The 27619-nt window shown below is 37.4% G+C and overlaps 2 protein-coding genes across 3 annotated transcripts in view; both read right to left on the reverse strand.

Moving 5' to 3' along the window:
• The window catches only part of LOC139735868 (uncharacterized), a 113770-nt gene that overhangs the window by 44810 nt on the left and 41341 nt on the right, over nucleotides 1-27619 (reverse strand). For both annotated transcript variants that reach the window (XM_071646616.1, XM_071646615.1), the window contains exon 4: nucleotides 6498-6597. In XM_071646616.1, the coding sequence (XP_071502717.1) occupies nucleotides 6498-6597 (100 nt within the window). The remainder of the gene's footprint in view (nucleotides 1-6497; nucleotides 6598-27619) is intronic.
• Nucleotides 24677-26522, reverse strand: LOC139735884 (piggyBac transposable element-derived protein 4-like). The gene is made up of 3 exons (XM_071646638.1): nucleotides 26164-26522; nucleotides 25876-26125; nucleotides 24677-25723 (listed from the first exon to the last, which is right to left on the reverse strand). The coding sequence occupies exons 1-3, from the start codon at nucleotides 26520-26522 to the stop codon at nucleotides 24677-24679; spliced, it is 1656 nt and encodes a 551-aa protein (XP_071502739.1).

Below are 27619 nucleotides of genomic sequence, written 5' to 3' on the forward strand. Positions count from 1 at the left end.
GAGACTCTATGACATGTTTGCGGATGTAGTTCTCAGTGCAGTAAATGGACAGTAATGGTTGGGATAGGATTGTTTATAAATGACATATAGACCTCTACTTATAAATAGCCTGTTGCCATGGGATACATGTAGTTTACAAGGATGGGTGACTGGAGAAGTTATGTTCATGAAGAACAATATTGAAATGATTGAAATCTTTATAATCTGTTTAGTCCTGGCTTTTCTGGAAAAAGTTACAAGCCCCTAACTATTTTGAAATTCAAAGGGTTAAAACTGTAGTCTGTGGGTTTATATACTATTTAAAACAAACTTGTGGGTTTCTAAAAAACTTAGATATTCTTAAACACATTTGCTGCTTTTTAATTTTTTGCTAAAAAGGTTGTCATTTTTAGAAACAGTAAAAGCTCTGTTAGCAATTTCTTAATGCGCACCTTCAAAAACAGGCCTCCTAGCTGTCACAGGAGTCACACTAACTGGAATTTTATAAAATAACTATAAAAAAAGAAGCCTTTGAAGAATTAAAAAAGAAAAGAAAAATAAAATGATATGAAACAGGGGTGACTTGTATACCACATAAAAAGAAAGTAAAATTCTAACTATCATATATTATAGGGAACTATACATTTGGTCAACATTTTTTTTTTAATTCAAATTCGTACACAGTCATGGGTAGGGTATGTACATTTATCTTTTCAACAGGCGATTCAAAAAGATGAATGGGATCTTGACCATTTCAATTTCTATTGAACTCCATGATAATATCACCAATATATTGATTATTCCAACTCCATTTTGATGATGACAGTTTGATGATGACCCTTACATGGAATGGCTGATCGGTGTTTAAGATTGCTGTTCTATGACCATGATCACTGCATTTGATAGCTATACATGTAGTAGGGGGTATCAGGCATGGTCATATGCAAAAGAATGTTTAAATTTTAAGCCTTTTTTCCCCTTTCTATATTTTACAATGCTATGTTGTAATCTAACCGTCATGCCATCACATAGTCTATTTTCTATCCCTTTCTCATCAACAGTTGAAATTGATTTCACATGTATATAAAACAATTATGATGGGTGGTTTATGTCAATATACATCCCACAAACTGCACTTATAAAGCAAGCAAACATAATATAGCTACAGTTCTAACTCATTGAAAGTAATTCTTACTGCATTATGATGAAAAGTTCGACAAATGCATACAGCTGTACATGTGTGTAGCCTAATCATGTTCTGCATTGCCAAAGTCATGGATATGCAAATACAGTGTATGTATACATATGAGCATAAAGATTTAAAATATTTTTCTTTGTCTCTTAACATATATGTTGGAAAGTCTTTTTTCTGCATACAAATAAATACTATTTCACATGTTACAACATTGTTAGTTATTTGGAAACAATCAGCTGCATTAAAGTACTTCATATCACCTTAAAATGGACCATTTTTGCATGTTAACAGTCATGATGAAGCCTCCAAAACATGCGTTGCTGCTAACTTTAAGCCGCAAAAAAAAAATTAAAAAAAGATGTTCCTAATCAGTGTACTTTTATTGCTACTGTTGCAGTTTCCTTTAGAATCATATTGCCTCATGTAATGTCATAAATTCGAACTGAGCATTGCTCAAAGTGTAGGCCTACACAGTTTGTTATTCACTTTTGTGGAAGCCAATTTCCTTATAATAATAAGTACAATTTGTATGAAGGGTAAACATTATGCACTGCCATAAAATGTACATCTGTATACTGTTATTCACATTTTATTGATGCCTTGTTCTTATTCTAGCATGTAGTGATAGTTGCTTACTGTAGTTTTATTATTTTAAGTGAATACAGGACTAGAACTTTGTGTTACCAGTTTTGAAGCCTCCGAAACACACTAGTTTGTTAACTGAAGCCTCCGAAACTCACAAGTCTGAAAATTTCAACTTTGTCAAAAATAATCCAATTTCTTTGGGATTTGGGTTGATAAATGTTTGTTACCAAGAGATAATTTAGGGCTATGTTTAGAGTGGCTCTTGCTTCTAGAACATCCTTTTAACTTAAAAATAGTTTGTCAGGTACCATTTTTACCTTGGAATTTGAAGTTCACATCCAAATAATTGCAAGAGCGAATATCTGTTGGGGGAAAAGTGTTTTGATATTTCAAATATATGTTCACAGCAAATGAAAAGTTGCATTACCTCCACCATTTATCTTCATTTGGTTGCTGTGGGTGACCAAAACATTCTTGTTGTTTTTACCTAAATTTATCTAAAATTCCATAATAGTCACTTCATTTTTCATATTTAGCCTAAGAATTAAGCTCTGGAATGACAAAATATTGAAAATATAGACATTCCTATATAAAATAAAGGCAAAGATAAAAATGGAAACACAACTTTAATTTTTGACCCTTGCCACATCAAAGTTACACCCTTTACTGTAAAACTGACCATATATAAGTGTGTCAAACTATGATAGCAATTCCAAATGAGTAGCTTAGTCATGAAAAATGTAGTCTTTAATCAATGCATTTTGGGCTTTAATAATCAAGCCTGTGCGTCTGAATCGAGACTATACGCAAAACAATAAAGCACGGTCTCTATGGAGCTCACTGTTTTGAACGCGGTATATCTCTGTGGAGTGATAGTCTACATTCAAGGCAGTCGAGGCTATATCCACAGGCTGTTCTACATGGTACCTCTCTTTATGTAGGAAAAAGTGTATGGAATGGGAGACGTTACTGCACAACGATATTTTCTTACTATTTATTGCCATTCATTTTCTCCATAAAAACACCCATGGAAATTGATTTTTACGATAAATTGCTACATTCCACTGTGCATCTTTTCATATCTTATGCCGAACAAAAAATAACAATTGTTTTCATACAGTTTTACAGCCAATTCAAGGGTTACATCTGGCTAAGTGACTATCAATGAATATTTAAGATATAGCCTAATAAAGGCTAACAGAATGATTATGATAAGATAAGTGATAATGAATTTTCCTGTTTGAAAGAACAGTGAAAGTTGGAATTCTGGAGTAATCACAACAAAGATGGCAGTTCAAAATGACAAGATTATACAGAGCGGAAGATAGTACAATTAAGCAATTCTATTTGTTCCTCGGTATCTAGGGCCTACTTGGATTTTTTTCTTTATACCTTGTGTCAGAGGGGATCGTTTGTAACTTCCTTGTTCGAGACTTATGAAACTCCACCAAAATGCAATTGCTCTGAAAATTCTGACAAATACTCTGCAACAAACACTAATTTGCTCCGTCGACATAGCTCTATCTGCATTTGCAGACATTTGCTACTCCCCAGCTATAGACCGAGGCTTAGTGACTTGTTAGAGTTACATGGCGGTGACCTAACAAAAACAAAACAGAAGAATAAAGCCGCCCCAAAACCTTCTGGTTTGGATTATAACGCCCATAATATACATCTGCGTGCCTATTTAGTGTTTGCTCATTATTTTTTTTAATTGATATTAATGTTCATTTTTCGTATATCTTTTGGTATGATTATCATGGCACTATCTATCCTATATCATGTCACTTTATCCTTTTCCATTACGTGTCGAAGTAAATTTGCTCTATAAAGTGTTTCGTATATTTTAGTAACATTAACTCACCCGTTTGGCAGAATTATTAGCATTAAGAAGGATGTCTTGCTATCTCTCGTTGCGCGCTTTGCTGAATATGACGTAGATATCTCGCTATTGGCGAGTTGGTACTTGGGGTTGTTTGTTGAGGTGCCTTATATAGGTCACTGATATCGAAATGTTAGTGATGATAGTGGCTCTGCTTAGTTGGAGAAGTACAGAGTTATTTGATTACGAATATTATAGTAATCATGATTTTTTTTTTTTTTAAAGGTGACAGATACAATTTTGCCTTTCATATTGTCCTTGAATGCCGTTTTTTAATTCTTTTCCCCTAAATATTTCACACAATGTTGATCGCATTGTTGAATAACAACTCTAAGAATACAATCGCTCTCGTGTGTGGAATGGGGGATGCCCTCGCATTTGATTATATGAAAGTGGAGGAATTGAATATTATCCCCAAAATAGCAAAAAATTTGGAGAGGGAGGTGCTCCGCTGATGATGAAAATTAAATTTTCTTCACCATAAGTTTCTTGATATCTTGTCTGATCACCTTCAAATTTGATGTCGTTTCCTAAAACTTATTATGCATAAAATTATATGTTGTATAAGATGATATGTTTAATTTGTGTTAAAGTATTTTGGTTACCATGGCAACAGCCTAAACATAAGCAAGTTCTGTTTCACATTTTGACCCAGTTTTAGTTTCTTGTTATCTATTATCTTATGTGTGACTGACAAATTTTCTGCAGACTTTGTTTGAGTGTTCTTTACATGACAGCTGCAATTATTGTTTTTGTTTTCAAGCTGATATACTGTTGGAGTAAACAAAAAAGGGGAAAAAAAAAATCATTTTCGGAACAGCCTGTGTATTAAACCTGCGCTTACAGAGTTGAAACTTCCTCATTATAATGTATTCAAATTATTCATACTTTAAAATATATATATTTTAAAGGAAGTATTCAATTATTTTTGAAATAGCTACAGCGCCCTCTTATGTTTTGTCTTGTTTTTTCTGTGGTAAACACCATTTTGTTAAGATTTGGACCTGTAAATTAATGCTCTGAAAAGGTCAAAATGAAGTTCAAATGTGTCTTAATATGTCTACATAGAAATCAACATCAAAAACTAGTTGCATTTTTGCCTTAACTGCCCGACATATGTCTTGAAATTGGTTAATTGAATATTATTTCATGGGATTCTCTTTATTTTCTTTGTATTTTGACGTATTGCTCCCTCTTTGTGGTTTCCAAGAAAAGTTTTGATGGTGCCATTTTGTAAGGTATGTCTTGTTTTACATTTGTGCCACATTTCAGAGCAATCAATAGAAAAATATTGAAATTATAGAGGGAGCGGATTGTGCCCTCAATGGTTTATGGAGCTTAAAACAGGTATTTGGGGTTATGAGGGTTAACGGCTGATACTGAGACTAAGCTACTTCTCTGGAATTGCTATCATAGCAAAATATCATCTACAGATACATACCATTTCAAAATGCATAAGCAGAATTTGTCCCTTTAAGTGGTACCAATATCGTAAAAATCTGGTCTTGGCCCATGGACTATTACCAGTAAGTCTTCAAATTGAAAATATTTTCGATTTCAAGTTGATATTTGCTCCGCGATATTCCCCTGTCATGATCCTGAATGCTACAGTCCGCGGCCCCATTATACGCTATGCGTACGGGGCTGCTGGTCGCAGTTACGTGCTACGTTTGCCTGCGCGAACGAACACCGGCTCGATGTGGTTGGGTGAGGCCAAGGGATGCATGTAAAACTTTTGCTAGCGCTAGCGCAGCTCTGAAAATTTGTCATCTACATCTATATTTGTTGCAACATTTGGTAGGTACTTGTGAATGCCGTGTGTGAGTGTCTCACTGCAAGTTCCCGTAATTGTTCATTTTATAAATCTTCTACTGTGTCTTTCTATTGTCATGTTTGGGAAGTCACAACGCAAATGGAAAAACGTTCCGAGTACGTTGGCAAGTGTTTGAACATGTTTCTCGGGCTTGGCAGTAGACCCTACTACTAACGTTACTAGTATCAATCGCGAATTTAACAACACGCGAAAATGCCACTGATACCGCGATTCGCGAAAATATCTGTACGCGAAAATATTGGTGTATACAGTATTACAAGTGTGAAATGTGACATCCCATGTGGCGAAGTCTAATGACGACGCGATTTTTACTTTTTTTCTGCCACTACATGAGACATTTTCACTTTTGTGAACCATCCATTGGTAGCTGGGTGGACAAGAAAGTAGCTACACATACTACGGTTTCCACAATATCCAGAAGATAGGCTGCTTACAAGAAAACAGAATTTTCACCACTGACCTCTCTTTCACTTCCTATTTATGAACTGCTGCTAATACAAAGTATGGAGTTTTTGCATGGTTTCTGTGAAAATATGCCACTCACAACGCTCATTATATCTCGGTGAAAAAGTCTCATTTGTGGCATTTTAGTTGAAATTCATCTGTTTTGTATTGAACATTACAAAGTCTTCAATGGAGGGGGATCCCCTCCCGTACCTCCCCCCCCCCCCCCCCCCCCCCCCCCCCCCCCCCCCCCGCATTCCACATAAGAACCATGTCTACCTTGAAGGTTGTTGATTACCATGACCCACATGTCTGATCTTCTACATGTTTTATGCTGGAATAGAAGCCAGATTTCTTGTCTCTGTTGAATGAGGGTATGTCACATGTGACAATTTGTTAGCAGTTTTGCTAGTCTTTCTTATTTATCACCTTAATTTCTTTACACATCTGCTGGTTCAGGACAGTAAGTCTCTGTCTTCATGCTGCTTACTTCCTTGTGTTACAATCATTTTGGCCAAGTAAACAAAACCAACATGATTAGGCTTAACCTAATTGCTGAAGAATACTACATTGCTCACCTGTTCATGGCCATATCTTTCACATGGTTTATCATGACTCCTCGTCTCCACCTCTCTCCATGACATTTCCCGCAGATCCAGGACCCACACGCTATTTGACCTGCAAAAATACAACACAATGAGAAAGACGTCTCTATGTAGAGGTCACCACTTTTAATATGTCTTTGTTCCCTCATGATTGTCATTTCGTCTTTGATTCATCTGAAGAAATTATTGCCTCCATGATAAATACAGTACCTGATAGTAGAAAATGCAACAAGAGATGTGAGGGTCTTGTGCTCACCCGAGTATCACTAGTTCACCTTCCACGCATTCACTTGGCAACCTGAGAACATTGTAAACTTGGGAGGGGGTGGGGGCAGCTTTGAGGGTTTTTATGGGGGCATTGTGTCCATTTGCAGATTCCATCACACTGGTAAAGTACCTGTCAATTACACTATATCTAGAAAATTGAACAATGCAGTTTAAAAACAAGGGGGGGGGGGGGGAGGGGGTGTGTCTCGCGCTCACCCGAGTATCCTAAGTTCACTTCACTTTCGATGCATTTTTGCAGACTACTATATAAGAATATGGCAAACTTGGGGGTGGTTGGTAGCTTTGAGGGCTTCCATGGGGGCATAGTGTCTTTTCACATAGTATATATTCCATCAAACTGGTAAAAATGCCTGCTAAGTACACTGCTTTTTGAACATTTGAATATGCTGTTAAAAAAAGAAGACTGAAATGGCCATTTTCAAACAAAAGTTGACATGAGGGTGAAAATTAAAACTTGGAAGAAATCAGTAGGCTTCAATATTTTTTGAAACTCGATATCTTAGACCATATTTTTCCATAAAGATCATGTAAAATAATTTATTATGTCTTGTGATACAGCAAATTTAGTACTAGGGTAATTTAATGTCATAAAATGTGTATTTTTGCATCAAAATTCACATACTGCAAATCATGATAAAATATTTGTATTTGAAGAGTACTTGTTGATAAGATAATACCTTAGTATTGTATTATCCCCTGAATAGCATTACATATTCTCAGAAATTATTTTCAGTACAAATGAGGGCTTTAAAGTTTTCAAAAATGGTTGTCGTGTCACTAACGTTTTAAACATAAAAGTTTTCTAGAGCTGTGTATTTTGAAGATCACATTTCCCCAATACAGGAGCAAATACAGTTTCACCATATCTTATTTCATGTGTAGTAACTTCGTCCAATTTGTAATATGTAAAGCCAGAATCTACAGTCAAAGTTCTGTCGTGTCACTCATGATAACATATTGTACACCAATCAGGACAGAGACTAATCATTAAAACATTATACTAAGTGGAAACAATGAATATAGTCAAATGTCATTCCTGTGAATAAGAGTAAGCCTCCTGTAGCTTCCCCTATTTATTTTCAAATTTGCCCATTGCAACAGGAATAGTGTGGTCATGATGAGTTCATCTGCATGTTATGATGTGTTTGTGTTTGCAATCGGCACCATATCTTCTCCATGTGGGCACTCCACTAAAAATGTTACCCAAGAATAAAAAACAAATAAACAAATATCCAGAAACAACTTTGTTTCGCAGTGGATAGTATTTAGGAAGGGTCATAGCAAACCGATACACATGTAACAATTTTTGGTCCAATTTGGAAAAATAAAACAGTATTTTTCAGCTATTGAAATGGTGTGTCTTTGCTGAAAATATTCATATTGGCAAAATTTGCATGTAGATCTTCTGAAGTACAGTGCCGTGTACAAATTTTCACTATAAAATGACTTTCAGTTGATTAATCCTCCTTGGTATCTGATAAAATAAAATATAATTTTTTTTTTTTTTTGGGGGGGATATGCATCTAATTCTTTCTTCAAATTTCAACCTCTTTCAAAGTGCCATGTCCATATACATTTTTGACATATTCAAGTTTTGGTAGAAAACAGTGTTTTGGTCAAATTTTGTTCTAAATTCAAATGCAAAGCTGAAATGTGATATCACACAACACATCCACACAGTTCTTTAAAAACCTGCATAATTCAGTAAAAGGTGCTATGGACATTACATCGCCATGCTGCAGACATTACACATTTGTAGCATAAGTATTGAAAATCAAGTTATGATTGCGGGTAATAGTTTGGATTCTACACTGCAATATTGATATCTGTCATAATGAATGCCCATGCCCTTGTATTAAACACTGATGTGAGACTTTCATCAGCAATAAGTGCACTGTTCAACAAGGTTTTGACCAATCTTCTGCATCCATTATGATCTTCTTATAGATTTACATATTTTTACCATGAAACTCTTCGACAATTGATGCAACCTACAACTTTGTATGTAACAGCAACAGCATATCATGCTGAGCGATTACACTGTGTTGGCAAGATTATGAGCTCTTGAAACATTGTTTGAGAAGAGAAACAGGAACATCCCTGCTATGGTCAGTTGCTGTCTGACTTGTCTGTGAAACACATTCCAGCCTACATTGTAAATATCTGACCATGTCGTGACTGGTAGCCATCTCAACACATAATTTTGTCAGATAAGAGAGATGTGTTCAAGCATGACACTTAATGCAAGTTGGGTTAGGGGTATACAAAAGACATTTTTCTATTCAATCCAGTTATTTACATGATAATCTTATGTTTCATCATTCAAATAATATGGAAATGAAAAGGAATGTGGCTGGAAAAACCCCTTCCTCAGAGTCTACAGTTTGTTCCTTCTAGAAACTGTATTTTGGTTTGTAGAAATATAATGTTGTATCATAGCAACATTTATGTCTTGAATTACTATTACTTTGCAAAAGAATCAAGTGTTTTGTACTTTTAGGAATCATTTTGTACTGAACAAGCAAAGACATTCATGTGCCATGCAGTCGATGTCTTTATTTTAGAGCAATCAAGAAAAGTGATAACTGTGGTCAGACTTTACTATTTGTAAAGAGGCTAGTGCTTGGAGTATGAAATTTCTGAAAAGGCAAGAATCCATCAAAATTGCTTTGAGTGCAGCAAAGGAGAGCCATTCTTAGAACAGAATTAAGTCACAGCAGTAGTCCTTCTCCCACAATGAACCAACAAAGAAAAAACAACAACTAAACACTTAGAAGCTTCAAGCCGATGTGGAAGCAAATAAACCATTTTTTCTAAACAGACTTTTCTCATCCTAGAAAGGATTGTGAATATACAACAAATTATAGAAGAAATAAAGTAAAACAAAGCCTTCATATAGCAAAAATGCGTACTGAGCATTTGCTGAAGTCTTACAACGTGTGCATTAAGTTTTCATTAGAATAGAAATTGCCTATCAGTGCAGAGTTACCATGAACATATAATGCCAAGAAATAGTTACATTATTTAGATAATTGTGGAATTTTTGCACTTGTTGTGTCACTCACATTTTGGATGTCGTGTCACTCACGGCATGTAAGGGTGAACCATTAACCACCTTCGTAGATAGGGAGAGATTGATTGTGACTATATATGTTAGATAGGTACACTATTGATGTTCATGTACTAGTACTCATGGTACTCTTGGAGTACTACTTTGGCACGAATTCAGCTGTAACCGTTAATGTTGAGAAACCCATGTCCAAAATTTGCCGTGTCACTCACGCACTGTTTTTTAATCATAGTTTACTTGTTAATGGCAGAATTCAAATCCAACTGGTAATGGTACATGCCAGTCCTACATGGAACCTAATATGATAGCCATGATCCATTCATAACCTCCAAGTGAGAAGATATGTGCCCTTCTTACTCTCAGATTGTCGTGTCACTCACATTTGAAAATGACCACATGAAAAGCCTGCTCCCCTTCCCCATTCGATCCCTGACCAACCCCTTGGATCTACAACAGATACTTTGGAAGTGCATTCACTAATGTATAAATTTCTCAGAGTATTTTTAATTCAAAACTTTTGTTTTTACTTTTGCTTTTTAACTATTTATGTGCCATGTGCGCACATCGGACTCAGTTGACTGCGTGCCAACTTCGCATATTCTGCTCAAACCCACAAACCCGCCCAAACGGATCGATAAATAGCCAAATGCCGAAGTACAATGACAACTTTTCTCATGCTTCCGTTCGTCTCACATATATAGCTTGCATTTTATGTGGTGATAGACTATCAAACAGTGTTCCCTCATAGATTTGCATGTAAATTCTAAGTTTGTGTCACTGCTTTGTGTGCAAAAGTCATGCCTTTACTGTAATGTTGCTACCGGTTATTTCAAAGAAAAACAAATATCGATCTGTCATACAATTCTCATCAAAGCAAAGCTTGGTATTTTTTCTACAACTTTGCTCACTAAATGTCCAGCCTAACTGAAATCTATATAGACATTATATAGATTTGAAAAACAGAATGTTTTCTCAAAGCACGACTACGTTGGTGTCTCAGAATAATGTGGCACACAGGGGGTTTCCACCATGGCACACAAAGAGTTAAATGGGGGTTCTGGGTTCTTGTATTAAGTATATAAATTGTCACTCTTGTGATAAACACTGGGTTTGGTGATAAATATGAAGAGATTTCCAGAAGAAGAAAATGTGTTGGCCCCCCCCCCCCCAAATCTGCCATGAACAAACTAAAAACTACAGTCACCAATCAATTTTCACACAATAGATAAATAATGTATTCTTAAATGAATCCCACATGGATTGGAACAATCATCCCCCAGCATTCCCTCTTATTCCCACTGATCAGTTACTAGCCATCCCCTTTAAAATTGAGCCCTGAAGTTCATTGGCCTCTGCCTGTGACCTTTGATCTCGAGGTGACCTTCATGTTTGGTAAAATGTGTAACTTTGTATAACCATTCTTCCCTCCAAGTTTGATTGAAATTGAAGACCTCAATAGAGAGTTGGTCTTGTTTCAGATCAACGGTGTAACTTTGAAAATGACTACTTTATGAACTCTAAAAAATAAGTACAAAGTCGTATTCACTTTTCCTTTGGTAGTTTGAAAGGGCACCAAAAGTGCTACCTCCCGTAGCATAACAAACTTATGTGGTCAATTCATCTCCTTGCCAGGGAGGCATATGTGGTCCAAAAGTGCCATTCTTCAGGGACAAATTTTACAAGGTTTTAGGATAATCAATATTATGTTATAAAGCTTTCCAAAATTAAAATCTTATTATTGCTGTTGTAGAAGAAGAGGAGTCATACTAAATACATGTACCTATCACCATTGGAACACTACAACATCTCATATGTGCATGTGACACTACCTTTAAAGGAGTGTTTCGGACGTGACATTTTCCGTTAACAAATTAGGGTCTAGTAGAATTAGTGCTTGGAATAAGTAAATTCAAAAAGAGAGCATCAAATCATTATTCAATGCATGGCCAATGATGTGTAGATTTACATGTAGCAGTATGAAGGCATCACCCATGCTTGAACAGAAAACATTCAAAAATACCTTTTTGTTAACAATTTTCTGTTAACTTTTTGTCACGTCCGAAACAAATTTCAAATTGAGATAATCAATACAAAAAAATATAACTTAACAGTTTTCACCATTTCTAAGTCACCACTGCTACTCTCATAAGAGTCTGTGAATATTAGGAAAGTATTTGTTTTTTAATAAAAATTTTCTGGGAATTTTACGTTTTCCGTTAACACATGTCATGTCCAAAACACCATGTCACATCCGAAACATACACATGATAACTTTCAAGTCAGGTTCTCCACGAACAGACTTACCAGGTAAATAGTTGCTTGTCTGACTTTCATAACAACACACTGGTTATATGTATGCATGAATTATGTCAGCTCAGGTTCATTTGTACATTTTGGAGTAATAAATATAAACAAAGGGTGTTTCGGACGTGACGTGTTAACAACCTATTTAGACAAATGGACCAGACACAGCAATATACATTTGTTCACTCATTCTACTTGTATCATTATCATTTACAGGGTACAAGATGTAGAATGAACTACAACTAACATTATTTAACGGCACCTACTTGCCCAGAGACACAAGTATGCCTAAATTTAACCTGGGATTGGGATAACTGAGTGTCTTTCATTTCCTCATCCACAGAGGGAAAATGGGGAGTAGAGTTTCAAAATATGTGTAATATCTTCAGTATGTAACTCATATTTGATATCTCTTACATAGTCTCTCTGCAGTTTATTTATTTTTTTGGTAGTTTGAAAAGCAACAGATGTTTGCATTATAGTAAACACTGTTTCGGATGTGACACATTAGTGTTAACATTACTTTTTACTTGAATTCTATACAATTTTGCTCACATCCATTTATGTTTTAAGTCAGTTTCATTAAAATACCAATGCAAGGCAAACTATTTGAAAAAAAAATCAACTTACCATTACTTATTTTTCTTTCTTTTTCACCTTTATTTGTCAAGAATATCCAATACATGTTTGGACATGTATATTGCATAATGTTCTCATTGGACATTCACATGTTATATGCCTGTACAATACATTGCACAGCGACTCATAAGTGTGCTACAGCAGTACATGTATGTTATTAAATTAGTGTCATGCTAAAGTGCTGTGAATAGTGAATCAGTTTCATTAATAATTCATTGATATTTTGTTACAACAACTTCTGTAAACACACAAACTGTAGTACTGAGAATACTGTGAAAATCAAAATGTCAGATTTCTCTCCCTACTTGTACAGTGTATGAGTAGGGTAAATCCTGATTTCAGATAAACTGCGCCCCATTAATAAACATTTTTGTTAGGAATAATCACATGATCTGGAAATGTAACTTATCCAGACAAGTTACCCTTAATCAACTATTCCCCCCCCCCCCCCATGAAGTTCCACCTTAGTGCACTGTGCAGTTGAACTGGGATATTATTAAAGGTGTATGAAACTAGTGTGAGTACTAATAACTGGGAGAGGGCTACGAGCAGTAAGATACTTTTACAACTCCCCTTCTCAATTCTATAAGGGTCATTCTTTTGTGCATCTCAATCTGCTCTACCAAAATATGACAAGTCAAGTTTTACAGGTTGTGCATATGGACATAAAATATATGGAGAACAATCAAAACTCCAAATTGAATTAAAGAGATGTAAACTTGAAATCACATCATATACCATCCACTCCCAACCAGAAGCTGATTTAGCGTTAGAATAGCCGATAAAAATGAATGTTTAAAGGACATGTATATACGCATTGTAAGAACTGTACTTGTACATCCCCGAGTGAGCTAGATACATACATTATGATGTCCCAACACATACGATACAGTAAAGGGCATTGCATCATAGACAGACAGGGTAGTGCAATATATTTGAACAAGCAATGCACTTGTAAATAGATAAATTTAAGTAAATGAAAATGTAAAATGAAACTTGAATTTAATGATTACATAGACACATAAAAAAACAACAATCAAACAAACTGGCAACTAAAAGTGGTATAAGGGGATGTAAATATGATCTTGCCTGCGAAGGTTCCCTACAAATATATTTAAATTTGATGGCACATATGTGTATGCATAACGTTATCTAACTTGTGTTCCTACAATCACAAATACCATGATGGTAGTCAGCATATTTAGCATTTTATTACAAATAACATTTTTTTTTCTTGTTACTAATGGTACAGTGCAGGACCAATTGATTCCAGTATAGTTCTACAAAATTTCGAGGCCATGATTTGATCTTTGTCACAGGTATAAAAAATACAAATAACAGCATTCCTCACTTTGAATATGCATAAATGCACAGAATAATTGAGCATTTCATGTTTGTATGTGCAGGAGAACTGGACAAATGTTCTAAAGGTAACTACTGTAGTAATCTATCTACAAGTTGTAGCTAGTAACCAATTTCAGCAGACAAGTGAGCTCTACTTCAATCGAAGGATGTGTTTGAATTCACCAGGAGAATGTTGTTGCAATTTATCAAATGCATATTATTTATGCACTGATTCTTGAATATTTGTGTAAGAAATCATAAATAGGAGATTATAAATGCTAGTGATGCCATGACTTGGTTGTTATGTACAAAGCACAGGTCACTCATTAGGACATAAAACTACCTGTACATCCTGTATTCTCCATGGCTGTGTTTATCAACTTCCCCTGTTTAAACGACTTTCGAAAGCCCTGTCCACTCCCCTGTACTATTAATGTGCCGCTTGTTTTCGTCGGCTGCGTTTATCAACTTTCCCCTATTTAAACGGCTTTCGATAGCCCTTTCGATAGCCCTTTCGAAAGCGCTTTCCATAGCCCTTTCGAGAGCCCTAAAGCCCTGACTGCCTGTACTATTAATGTGCCGCTTGTTTTCTAAGAAGGGACGGTGAAAAGCAATTACCATCATAAAGACATGATTATCTTCCTTTGAGAGTGACGAGTCATGATACAATGCCACATGAATCAATTGTCTGGCCTATCTGTGAGGCAGCTCCAGTTTAGCACATACTTCAAATATTTCTGAGTGGCGGCATGAGACATGGGATCAAAGGGAATGAGACTGTTGTTACTCTATTTCTCAAACCTTGTTGGTGAAAGAAACACCTCCTTGTTCCAAGCATATGCGTGCATTACACACAGCTGTATACACCTGTGTACCCGTACTCGTGTGCACTTTACGTGGCGCGCGTCTTTTCAGAAACCGGAAACGCATGGTTGCGTAACCACAGTAGGGCGACCTAAAGGGCTTTCAAAACAGCTTTGCGTTTATCAACTTCGAAAGGCTTTTACAAACAGGTTTCTGATAACCTGTTTAGGAAACCTGTTTGGATCGTCACAAATTTGGGGCTTTCGAAAAGGCTTTCCTAAAGGGCTTTCAAAACTGCTTTGCGTTTATCAACTCATGAAAATTCCTGGAAAGCTGTTTGGATAACCTGTTTCTGCCGAGAAAGGAGAGTTGATAAACGCACCCTTTCGTAAAAGGCTTTCCTAAAGGGCTTTCAAAACAGCTTTGCGTTTGTCAACTCGTAAAAATTCCTTAAAAGCTGTTTGGATAACCTGTTTCTGCCGAAAAAAGGAGTTGATAAACGCAGCCCATGACTCTTGAAAACTTGTACTAAACAATCTAGGTTGATTAAGTTTTTGGCAGCATAGAATGCACAGGTGTCATGTATCTATATTATGTACTTCAAGCTCTTTATTTCACTCTGTGTCATGTAAACTTTTAAGAGTCACGTCCGAAACAACATTATGGATTTTACTGATCTATAAAGCTTCGTGGTCTTCAGTCATTATTCTTGACTTGCAAAACTGACCTTTTTCAAATGTGTTTAGGTGACATGAATCACTAAATCCTTCTGTATCTCAATATTACCTGTATCTGACTTGTGTAATGGCAGGTTTCTTGATAACTAAATACTTTGCATGAATTGGCTATTACAGCGTTTTCCAACAAGTGAATAGGACATTTGGTAATAAATTTTCTTTTCCTCACCACTTTAATGTGGGAGGCAAGCTTGAGGGATACAAGTGCGTTGCTTTGCCAGGACAATAGTTAAGGCTTCGTGAAAGGCTTTGTATCAAACATTAGAGACACAAATTTGTGTAAACATTGTGTGTCACGTCCGAAACGAATGTCCTGCATGTATACTATTAATATGTTGAATGCATTTTAACAGGGTTATTATGCATAAACTGTGGCTTGGCCACCATTAAGAATTGAATTCTAATGAAATTGATTTTGTTATTCCACTTAAATTGTATGTTAACTACTGTGTCACATCCGAAACAATAGCCTTTTGTTAACAGTCACGTCCGAAACACCCGAGTCAGAAAAATATCACAAGTTAAAATGACTGAAATCCTGTTATACCTATATCATTGTGTTACTTCCTAAGCATGTTTTGTATACACCATTAGTGATTCATTTACTCTCATTTTTAATAAAGATATTCAAAAAAGAAATGGTCATTTTGTAAAAAATGACATATTTTAAGTTTTCCTCCTCAAATATAAAAAAAGTACATCTCCTTATCAAAAAATGTTGACTAAAATTTGGAGTCTATATTGGAAGCATGAAATATTGATAATGATGGAAAGAGAACTTGAATATTTTTATGCTTCTATGTCAAAATATGGAAAAATGAATTTTTCATAAAATTAACTCCATGCTTCAGTTTGCCTCCCTGTAATTTCCTTTTCATTGAAGCGGGAGCTCTGAAACTTTTTTTTTTTCCATTAAATACCAACCCTAAGGGAAATGTCCAACAACATTTTGAAGCATGAAAAGCAATTCTAAATTTTAGCCATTTTGTCCATCAGTTACACCATTAATCTGACACAAGACCAGATCCAAGTTTTTGTAGCGTTATGGATGGACGGACAGACGCCGCAGGCGATCCCTTAGTCTCCCCGCACCTCCAGTGGGCTCGACAACAATCAGAACTTGCCATCAACAATCTCGTGTCTGCGCACTGCAAAACGTCTGACATTCAGGCTTCGCCTATGTGACACATATCATCCTGTTAAAACTGTGATGGTCTTATGTGAGTGAGTTGGTGCAATTCACAATATTTTTAAGATTTTCTGTTTAAAACAAGAGACCCAGGGGTCTTAAGCTCACCCGAGTATTGCAAGTTCACTAATCTGAATTACACACAGCTCTACTAAAATTTGACCAGGCATTCTCAAGTAGAAGATGAAAATATACAATTAGGGCCCAAATTTGGAGCCCCTCCCAATCCCCCCCCCCCCCTCCACAACTCATAGTATCAATTTTAGCTCTATCACTTCTGGTTTTAGAGAAGAAGATTTTTAAAGATTCCTTAAAGGACAAGTCCACCTTCATATACATGTGATTTGAGTGAATGCAACAACATTAGTAGAACACATCAGTGAAAGTTTGGGGAAAATCTGACAATCTGTTCAAAAGTTATGAATTTTTAAAGTATTTGTGCAGTCACTGCTGGATGAGAAGACTACTACAGTGTATGATGTCACATGCGTACAACGATATAAGGAAAATAAAAAGAGAATTTCACAAAAACTTTTACTTTTTGAATAAAGTGCATATTTCTTCGACTTGTTACTGACATATTTTAAGGGTAATATTATTCCCCCTGTCTTCTAAAAGAGGAAAGTCGAGTATTCTTTTGTTATGAGAGAAAAGTGAAAATATGGTGAATTTTCTTTATTCTTTCTTAATATCGTTGTACACATGTGACATACATGTAACAAGCTATAGTAGTCTTTTCATCCAGGCATGACTGAGCAGAAACTTCAAAAATTCATAACTTTTTAACGGATTGTCCGATTTTGCTCAAACTCTCACTGATGTGTTCTTCTAATATTGCTGCATTCTCTCAACCTACATGTCTATGAAGGTGAACTTGTCCTTTAATTTTGGGGGATTGGAGGCCCCCTGGGTGGGGCATGGTGCCCATTTTAACAAATTGAGATCCTAACCCCCTAGGGATGCTACAACCTACCAAGTTTGGTAAAAATCCATCATGAGGTTTTCAAGAAGAAGATGAAAATGTACAATTTAGGCCATTATCACTTCTATCACTTCTGCTTCTAGAGAAGATAATATTATTCCCCCTGTCTTCTAAAAGTTTGGTAAAAATCCATCATGAGGTTTTCAAGAAGAAGAACTAAAAGTTTGGTAAAAATCCATCATGAGGTTTTCAAGAAGAAGATGAAAATGTACAATTTAGGCCACTATCACTTCTATCACTTCTGCTTCTAGAGAAGATAATATTATTCCCCCTGTCTTCTAAAAGAGAGAAGTCGAGTATTCTTTTGTTATGAGAGAAAAGTGAAAATATGTTGAATTTTCTTTATTCTTTCTTAATATCGTTGTACACATGTGACATACATGTAACAAGCTATAGTAGTCTTTTCATCCAGCCGTGACTGAGCAGAAACTTCAAAAATTCATAACGTTTACACGGATTGTCCGTTTTACCATGGCAAAACCTCCTAACGGATTTTGCTCAAACTCTCACTGATGTGTTCTTCTAATATTGCTGCATTCTCTCAACCTACATGTCTATGAAGGTGAACTTGTCCTTTAATTTTGGGAGATTGGAGGCCCCCTGGGTGGGGCATTGTGCCCATTTTAACAAATTGAGATCCTAACCCCCTAGGGATGCTACTTGCCAAGTTTGGTGAAAATCCATCATGAGGTTTTCAAGAAGAAGATGAAAATGTACAATTTAGGCCCTAATTTGGATCTTCCAAACCCTCCTGCCCCCAAGGGGAGCACCCCTGGATCTGGATCATTGTAAAGAAGATGAAAATGTACAATTTAGGTACACATTTGGATCCCTCCCCACTGGTTCTACAGAAAAATCTTTAAAGATTCCTCACTGGGGGGTGGGACCAACCCCCCCCCCCCCCCCAGGTGGACCATAGTGCCCATTTGATGGAATTGAGATTTTATCCCCCTAGGGATGCTACCTGCCAATTTTAGTGAAAATTCATCATGGGCTTTTCAAGAAGAAGATGACAATGTACAATTTAGGCCCCATTAGGACCCCTCCCCATCCCCCTCCCCTGGGTCCCAAGGGGGGGGGGGGCACCCATGATTCCGCCATGAACACACTCAAAACTACAGTCATCAATATACTACCTCATAGTATTAACTTAGCTCTATCACTTCTGGTTCTAGAGAAGATATATATATTTTTAAAGATTCCTTAATTTTAGGAGGTTTTGCCATGGTAACGCATTGTTCAACATCGACAAAAGATGTGTTGTGCACATCTACATACTGTAGTGGTCACATGTGCCCAAAGTTAAGTCAAATACTACTAGAAATGTCACTATGACAACTGGTATGCCTCAGCCATAATGCATGGTTCTCCTAATTTATACAGACATAGGTCTATAGTACATCTTGACAATGTGTGATGACAGTTTCAGATAAAATATTTCAAGACAAGTGCCAAAATGAGTCTCCAGGAAGTTTATTGTGGTGACCTTCAACTCCCCACGGGACATTTACCAGCCAAGTTTGGTCACAAACGGACATAAATTAATGTTTTTATAACTCCCGGAAATTCATTGACCCCGCCTTTGACCTTTGACCTTGTAGTGACCTTCAACTCCCCAAGGGATATTTACCATGCCAAGTTTGGTCACAAACGGACATCAGGATCAAAAGTTATGAGGCTCAGAGCCATAATCAAAACACGCCATAAAAACTTAACATTGGGCCCAAAAAGTTTGTTGACCCGTGTCTGTGATCTTTGACCTTGTGGTGACCTTCAACTCCCCAAGGGACTTGGTATCTACCATCCAAGTTTGGTCACAAACAGACATATGGATCAAAAGTTTTAAGCCATAATCAAAACATGCCGTAAAAACTTAACATTGGGCCTTAAAAGTTCGTTGACCCCTGTCTGTGACCTTTGACCTTGAGGTGACCTTCATGTTTGGTAATATGTGTAACTTTGTATGAACCACTCTTCCCTCCAAGTTTGATTGAAATTGAAGTCCTCAGTAGAGAGTTATTCAAGTTTTAGTAGCGTTACAGATGGATGGACGACGGACAGACAGACGGAGGATGGACAGACGAAAAAAATGACATGTTTGTCACAAATGTGTTGATTGTTCACTTTCCTTGAACTAGGTTTAATTGAATGAATGGCTATATTTTGTAAGAGAGCATGTATATGTATTTGGGGATTCAAGGATTTTTACTTGACTTTTGAACCCATTTTAACTCTTAACGTGCCATGGTCGCCGATCGGCGACCATAGTCCTGACGTGCCATGGTCACCGATCGGCGACTAAGAAGAGCAAGAAAACTCCTGCTCATTAAAATGTTTGTGGTATCATAATTACTTGCACTATGAAACTGCCATTGATATATAATGATAGCAGATAAGTGTATCTATCGTTTGAACTAAATATTTGTGTATGCTTACATAGGATTTTTTAGAGTAAATTCATGATTTTTCGACAAGGTATGTTTTCTTCGCGCCGGGAAAATTCGGCGTGAGCGCACCCTCTGTGAGCTGTGTATAAATCAAAAGTCTCATTGGTAAACCACGCGTGTGTACGCTATTGAGTCTGCGTGTCTTTTCTATGAGGTTCCAGTCGTCTTGTTCCGCTTGGATGCTGTCCTGCGGGACGGCTGAAAGCATGCTTTCATTTTGTCCCTCAGAGAAGGTCAGCTTTTATTTTGACGGTCAAGCCTTTCATCCTTTTGTCTGTTTGATGTACTGTAATCGTCCCGACGCTTACATACAATCAGATACAAAAGAAGAAAACGCCTTTGTCCTTGTGTATGCACGCGTACCAGCAAGCGAAAACTTGACTCGTGAACTAAGCCGCACGGCACATCCATATAATTTGCGTTGACGTGATCGTCATTGTTTTTAGCCTGTCATTGCCGGTCTCCTTGTCCAAATGAAAGTGAATACCAGGAGAAATTTAGGTTGGCGTACTTTAGGACTAAAGACAGAATGGTAGAAAAAGAGGGGGAGGTGAAAAGGGTATAAAAATACCCAGGTATAGTCCCCTTTTGTGTATGAATGTGTCATTACATAATATCATTAGCGCTAGAAAGAGTTCGATATACACACCTTGAGAAAGGGAAGTACTGAATACATAATGCAGCTGGTATGGTAGTGCCCGACATCATAGTAATTTCGTACGCATATTTCTGCGTACTTACGATCTTCAATACTCGCGGGACCTCGTAGACTGGCCTCACAAATCGTTTATAAGGACCGAAACCGCAAAAATAGAATGCAACACAAAAATGCAAAAACGTTAAGAAATTCACATTTTACCTCAGATTTAGAAGAAGATGTCGATTTATCGCAAGATTTTATCATGGGAACTATTCAAAATGTTCGTATTAGACATTTTGCGGTGAGAAAAAAAAAATGAGCCTCATTAGCCGATTCTTTTTCTCTTTGTCCTCCCCTCGGTAAGAATACTAGTAGGTACATGTAGTGAACCTTGGGTAAGAATTGTGGTTCTGGTGCAAGAACAAGATGTGAAAGCATTGACTATGCCATTACGAAAATCATGTACCTAATTATAATGCGATTTTTTTTTTTTTTTTTTGCGGTTGTAAAAGACAACTTTTGATTTTTTTTTAAATTTTTGGAGAGAAAGATATACTTGAAGCCTATTCTCCAAAAACCTGAGTGAATAATTTGCGTACTTTTGCTGAATTCGTATTTTCAGGACTTTGTGAATAACCGGTGTTATTTTTTGCCGACATTTCATCCACTTTGTGCTGAATTCAAAGCCACAAAAAAAAAGGCGTTCGGTGATACGATCCGCTCTCCTACTGTATACATAGTAAACGATTCATAGACATTCACAAAGCACACATCGCGATAGCTAATGTCCTATCTTTTTGGCCCTTTGTATGCGTTTATTGTGTACTTTCTTCTGACGATAAGTGTCCCATGTTTTGCAAAATGGTAAAGTGCTCAACAAAACTAGTCAACAAAAGGAATTCCAATGTTGACATTGATCAAATCCAAAAACGTACGTGAAGGACTTTCCAAGATAGCGGAAGTCATTCAAACTGACTAAACTCTCACTAAAACCCTGTGGACTTACGAACCTTGCGATATGTCTTTATTTCTTCTTATTGTTGTTGTGTATCAATGAGCTCCTCATATACTTGGCGAGCAACTCTCTTGCACTTCCTCTTCTACAAAATTTCGTGAATAAATTTGGCAAATACAACAGATCACAGTACTGTAGGCTGTCTTACTTGACACCTGACGCTGTTTTACGTAATTTGTGCAAAGTGCAACGTGATTTTGACCTTTTTTTAGCTTAGCTTTTTTGTTCTAATCTAAGATAGAACTAAGTGTACCCGTATAATCAAACCTTTTGTTGTGGAACTTGCCTTGATTCTTGTTTGTGTGTTGTTTGATATGTGTGTGTGTGTGTGTTCTTTTTTTTTGGGGGGGGGGGTACTATCCATACAAACGATCAAGACGCAGCCTTTTTCAATATTCAATAATTGGTGCAATTTGGTCATACAAGAATGTCGTTAACTCAAATCTTTACTTCACAAAATAAGTGAAGAAGTCGAGGTAAAATTATTATATCTCTCTATGATATATGAATAACTTCAAATTATTGTTGTAACGTTAACCTCAATATCCATCTGTCCCTTCTCTCTCTCTCTCTCTCTCTCTCTCTCTTTCTGACAGAATCGCTTTGTCTCTCAAACTCTTGTTGTTACTAATACCCTATTGGCGAATTTCATTTCTTCTTTTTTTTCTCTCTCTCTCTTTTTTTTTTTTTCTGGGGGGGGGGGAGAACTATATACTCTAAAGAGGAATTGCTGTACAAGGCTTCGTACATTGTTTCTTCGTACCTTGCGTCTCGTATGATTTGATGCGGATATAAAAACTGTTAGCTTACATGTTGACGTTGTTGTACAGTACGTTTGCATGGAGTGTATGATTTGATGAATTCCTTTGTTGTGCATGTTTTCAGCTTCGCTTATTATACTTTTCCAACCTTACATGCAACTAAGTGTGCTAATAATCATACTCTTGCTTTGTTTGTATGTGTGCTTTTGAGTCTTGTTTGTCGGTTGTTTATTTGATTTTGTGTTTTTAGGCGAAGAAGAAACTGACGACCTCGATCTATGTATGTATACAATATATATATATATATATATATAGAGAGAGAGAGAGAGAGAGAGAGAGTAAGAAATATACGCATATAATATACTTATATATTTATATATATATATGTATGTATATATACATATATATATATATGTTTATATATATTATATGCACACATGTTTATTATTATTATTATTATCGTTATACTGTATGTCATAGATAACTATTTTTGGAACGTCGAGTTCCATTTCCATTCGTCACTTTCTCTTCTCTCTCTCTCTCTCTCTCTCTCTCTCTGTCTTTCTGGCAATAGTATTCTCTCTTCAAACTGATCTCACTCCACATATACAACCTGTTACTGAATATACATTGCACCTTCTCTCGTCAATATCTCTAGATACTACTAGTATCCTTCAGTAGTTACATACACTTCAGTTTTGCAATCTCACTATAATTGATCAGCTTTGATCTGACATTACACACTCAGCAACGCTGATTAAATTACAAATAAGAAACAGATGAGTATAGTTTATCTCTTTCACTCGTCACTGTGAATAATGCTTTATTTTCAATTCCTCATTCACACGATGACTAGTGATATCCGGAAAAGAATTCACTGCTCTTACATTGGCAACTTACATGCATGTAATATGTGGTGATATGACAATTACTTATTCAAATGCGATCGTGGAACTCGCTGTAAAATCATGACAGCGGCTACTTATTGTTGAAGAGCCAAGGAATAATTACACAATGACATAAATAACCCCACATAATCTAAAGTTTGATAAGATACACCATTGAATTCATAAACACAATATACCATCGAGATTCAGAATTGCCACTGACAAGTATACATTGTAAGTGTAATGAGCACTACACAAATCCATAATTCCATAATTTGTCGGACATATGTATGTATACAAAATAAATTACTAGTACAAGTTGATAATAAACTAGTGCTAGTGGCACAATCACTGGCATATCACTGGTTACTCATGGGGATCGATTTGACCCATAATATCAACCTTTTCTGATAATACAAGAACTTGTGAGCTACATCTCAATAAATTATCACATTGTCATTGATATTTTGTGTATAACCATATCATCAATATGAACGTTTATCTCTTTGTACAGTATTTGATTTTTTTAATGCTATTAATTACTATTTCGAAGACTTACGGATAATAAATAACCAATCCTTACAATTACGGGAATATCACCATTATTGAAATGTACATACATTGTGTGTACACTGTAAATAGGCAATGTAATATGAGAGATAACTTGGCAGAGAAATTCATGTCTAAAGATTTCACGTTACCCTGGCTAATGACATAATCATTGGTAACTGGGATCGATTTGACAGACAATAACCACCTGGTTTTGTGTACATGCAAATGAGTACAAGTGAGAGTACACGGAACGTTTCTTTTGGGGTGAAGTTCAGACAGATATCGCGATTATACTTCAATACATCTCAGTCTTGGATCGTAAAACCAATAATGTCCATGTAATTACAATGAATCATGCACCTGGAAATGCTTGCCATCTGTGAGCTGTAATTTGAACATGCATATTCTATAAGCAACGGTAGACAGGCCTATACACGACAAGTTCATGACATTGTTTAGAGTTCATGTCATCAGAAGACTCAGTGTTTGTGACCTATGATCGGAAATCTTTTCTGGTGTGGTAGATCTCGAAACACGGGATGCAACACATAGCAAGTCCACATTGTCGGCAGTATGTCCTCGTCTGTCTTCGCCTTCCCCTCCTGCGGTCCGAACACACGTAGCAGTCAGGACGATGTTGTCGATCTTCGAACTCTGCTGGGAAGTGGAGCTCAGTCAGTCTTGCCTCGTTGTCGGCGATGGGAGGTGACGGTGTCCGACGATAGCGAGATGCTCTGTAGCCGTTCAGCAGACCCTCAATCACCCGACATCTGAAGTCGCGCGTGGACATCTTGTGGCCAGCCATGCGAAATGCGATGTAAGCGTTCACGAGAGCTACTTCCATGGTGAAGTGGTAGGTTACGCGGTATCCCTTGATTTTCTTATGAGGGTAGCGGTAGTAGGACATGCGTTGATCCATTTTGTCCACGCCGTTCATGAACCTGTTGTACACGTCAACAGTTGCTGGCTTCTGAATCGTACGGCGACCTCCTTCGGCGTTCTTACTCCGTATCTGCTTCTGTTTGAGATCGTTGCTGCTGACGGTCGACAGCACGTTCACGAGTTTCACGTCATGCCAAGTCACTGCTGACATTTCCCTCCCTTTGGCGAAAAACACGGGATCGTCACCTTTCGCAAGGTGCAGACCACCACGTCGGATCTCTTCTGGAAGTCCTCGTCGGTTGCTCCTCACCGTTCCACAGGCTCCAAGTCCGTTCCGTGACAGATCCTCGTAGAGCTTTACGGAACTATAATAGTTGTCCATCACGATCACGCGATCCGTGTTGTAGAATGGCTCCGTCAGCTGTTTCACCAGGGCTTCAGTGGCGCTGTCCCCATTGTCTTGTCCCTCGGCTCCGACATACTGCCGCCACCGCAGACAAAATCCCGTTTGGGCGTCACAGAGCATCCAGAATTTTATCCCCCATTTCCGTGGTTTGTTTGGGATGTACTGTCTGTAGGAGATTCTTCCTTTGAACGGCGCCAAGCTCTCGTCGATTGACAGGTATCCCCCGGGAAGGAAATGCTCAAGGTACGTCAGCTGGGACATATCGATGAGGGGGCGCGTCTTGTGAAGGGGGTCGAACCGGGCTGTCCACGGGGCACGAGCTTCTCGTTGTCATTGAAATGAAGGAAGGTGTTCAATAGCTGAAATCGATTCCTGGAAATGACGTCGGCAAACCCAGGAGTCACTAAGATGTCGGAGTTCGTTTCCCAGTACTGAGGCACAGATGGCTTTGACACCAGTCCCATCGCTATTTGAAGTGCGGTGAAAGCGCGTATCTCCTCCTCATCGGTGTCCAGCCATACGCCGAATCGAGAAGCCTCTGGGAGGGGCGCTGGGCAATCAAAGAATTGTTGCGCATACTTGTTCGTTTCATCTGCTATGTGGGCAAAGATGGGAGTCGGATAGAACTTCGTAAAAAGTCCACTGGCTCCAATCCTTCAGCGTCGAAAAGTAGTCTGGGTTGGTCGTCATACACTCGTCGACTTGACTTGAATCGCTCGTCAGGCTCAAGTCTCCGCCAATCGTGATCGGAGAGTGGTTCAGCATGAGTTGTTGGATGAGGCGGAGGTAGATCATTGAGGTGGTCATCGTCACCTCCATCAGCTTCGTCGCCTGACGAGTCTTCAAACAGTGATTCACCGTGCTCTTCAAACTCCGGGAGAAGACGTGAGGAATCACGTTCTTCTGTGCTTTCACTGCTACGAGATGATTGCGTGTCTTCTTCCCAGTTGTTATCTACAATATCCTCGATTTCGAAGTCAGAGTCCAACATGAAATCACGGACCTCTTCGGCAGTGAACTCACGCCTTCGCCGTTTTCTCGGTGGAGCCATAGAAGCGAGCACACTTTAGCTCATTCAGGAGAGACTGATAGAGTATTTAGAGATTATGAAGCAGTAACGTTGTTGAATCGCAGGAGAGATCGAGATAAATGATGATCACTGGCAATTTCCCCCTTCTTATGTAAGTCAATGTGATCAGTTCGGGTGATAGAATAGCAGGATTAAAACTATCAACGTTCGATACCTTCGCCAATCACGTATAAGCAAAGGTTATTATAGCTCTAGAATAAAACTTTCGTTTGAAAGACCTGAAAAGAAAGAGTACCGCCTATTTCCAAAACCTAGCCCATAATAAAGACGCGGCACGCGTGAATAGATGTTTCATGGCCACCGCCACCTCACCGCGGATACAATAAGAGTGCCTTATTTGCATAGATGAAAGCGCCTACCGAAAGACCGCCACAAACAAAAGAAGGCCTTGACACCCAACCTTGGTCATGGTCTATTACATTCGAAAAACATGTGTCAGTATTTTGTTGGTCAAACTATGGAAATACATGAAAATATCCTGTCGAAACAAGAATATCGGTCTGTAAACACTCGTAAAATAATTGGGAATGAATGTTTTGAACTGGCAGTAATTCAATTGCGAATGTCAACCTTACCTTTTCCCTGTTATATTGTACCTTTTCTCCCAGCAGATTCAAACGCGTTAATAATTGTGACAAACTATAATTATCATGCAGTTGATTTTAGTCAGTAAATCTAAGTTTCATCAAATATGTCAGCGAACTAAACATTGTAATAAAATGAAGTACATTCATTTCAATAAACCATTACCATGTCGATTTAAAAGACACATGTACATATATATATATATATATATATATATATATACACTCATATATACAGAGTGGGAAAAGATAAAGGCATTCATGGACGTATAGATAACGTACATGTTTCACGTATATACAGTATACACACATTCGTTGAACTACGTTCGTGAATGCCCTTATCTTCTCACCCTGGATGAATAATGAAGTAGCTACATGTACACTTGTTCTGTACAAGGTCGAGGCGCCTTCTCTTTCTCGCTCTGTCTCTCTCATTTCATATATATATATAAGTAACAAAAGATAAGTAACAAA

This window comes from Diadema antillarum, unplaced genomic scaffold (assembly GCF_040938485.1).
Source record: "Diadema antillarum isolate AM-2024a unplaced genomic scaffold, OU_Dant_1.0 seq00000604_RagTag, whole genome shotgun sequence".
Taxonomy (NCBI): Eukaryota; Metazoa; Echinodermata; class Echinoidea; order Diadematoida; family Diadematidae; genus Diadema; species Diadema antillarum.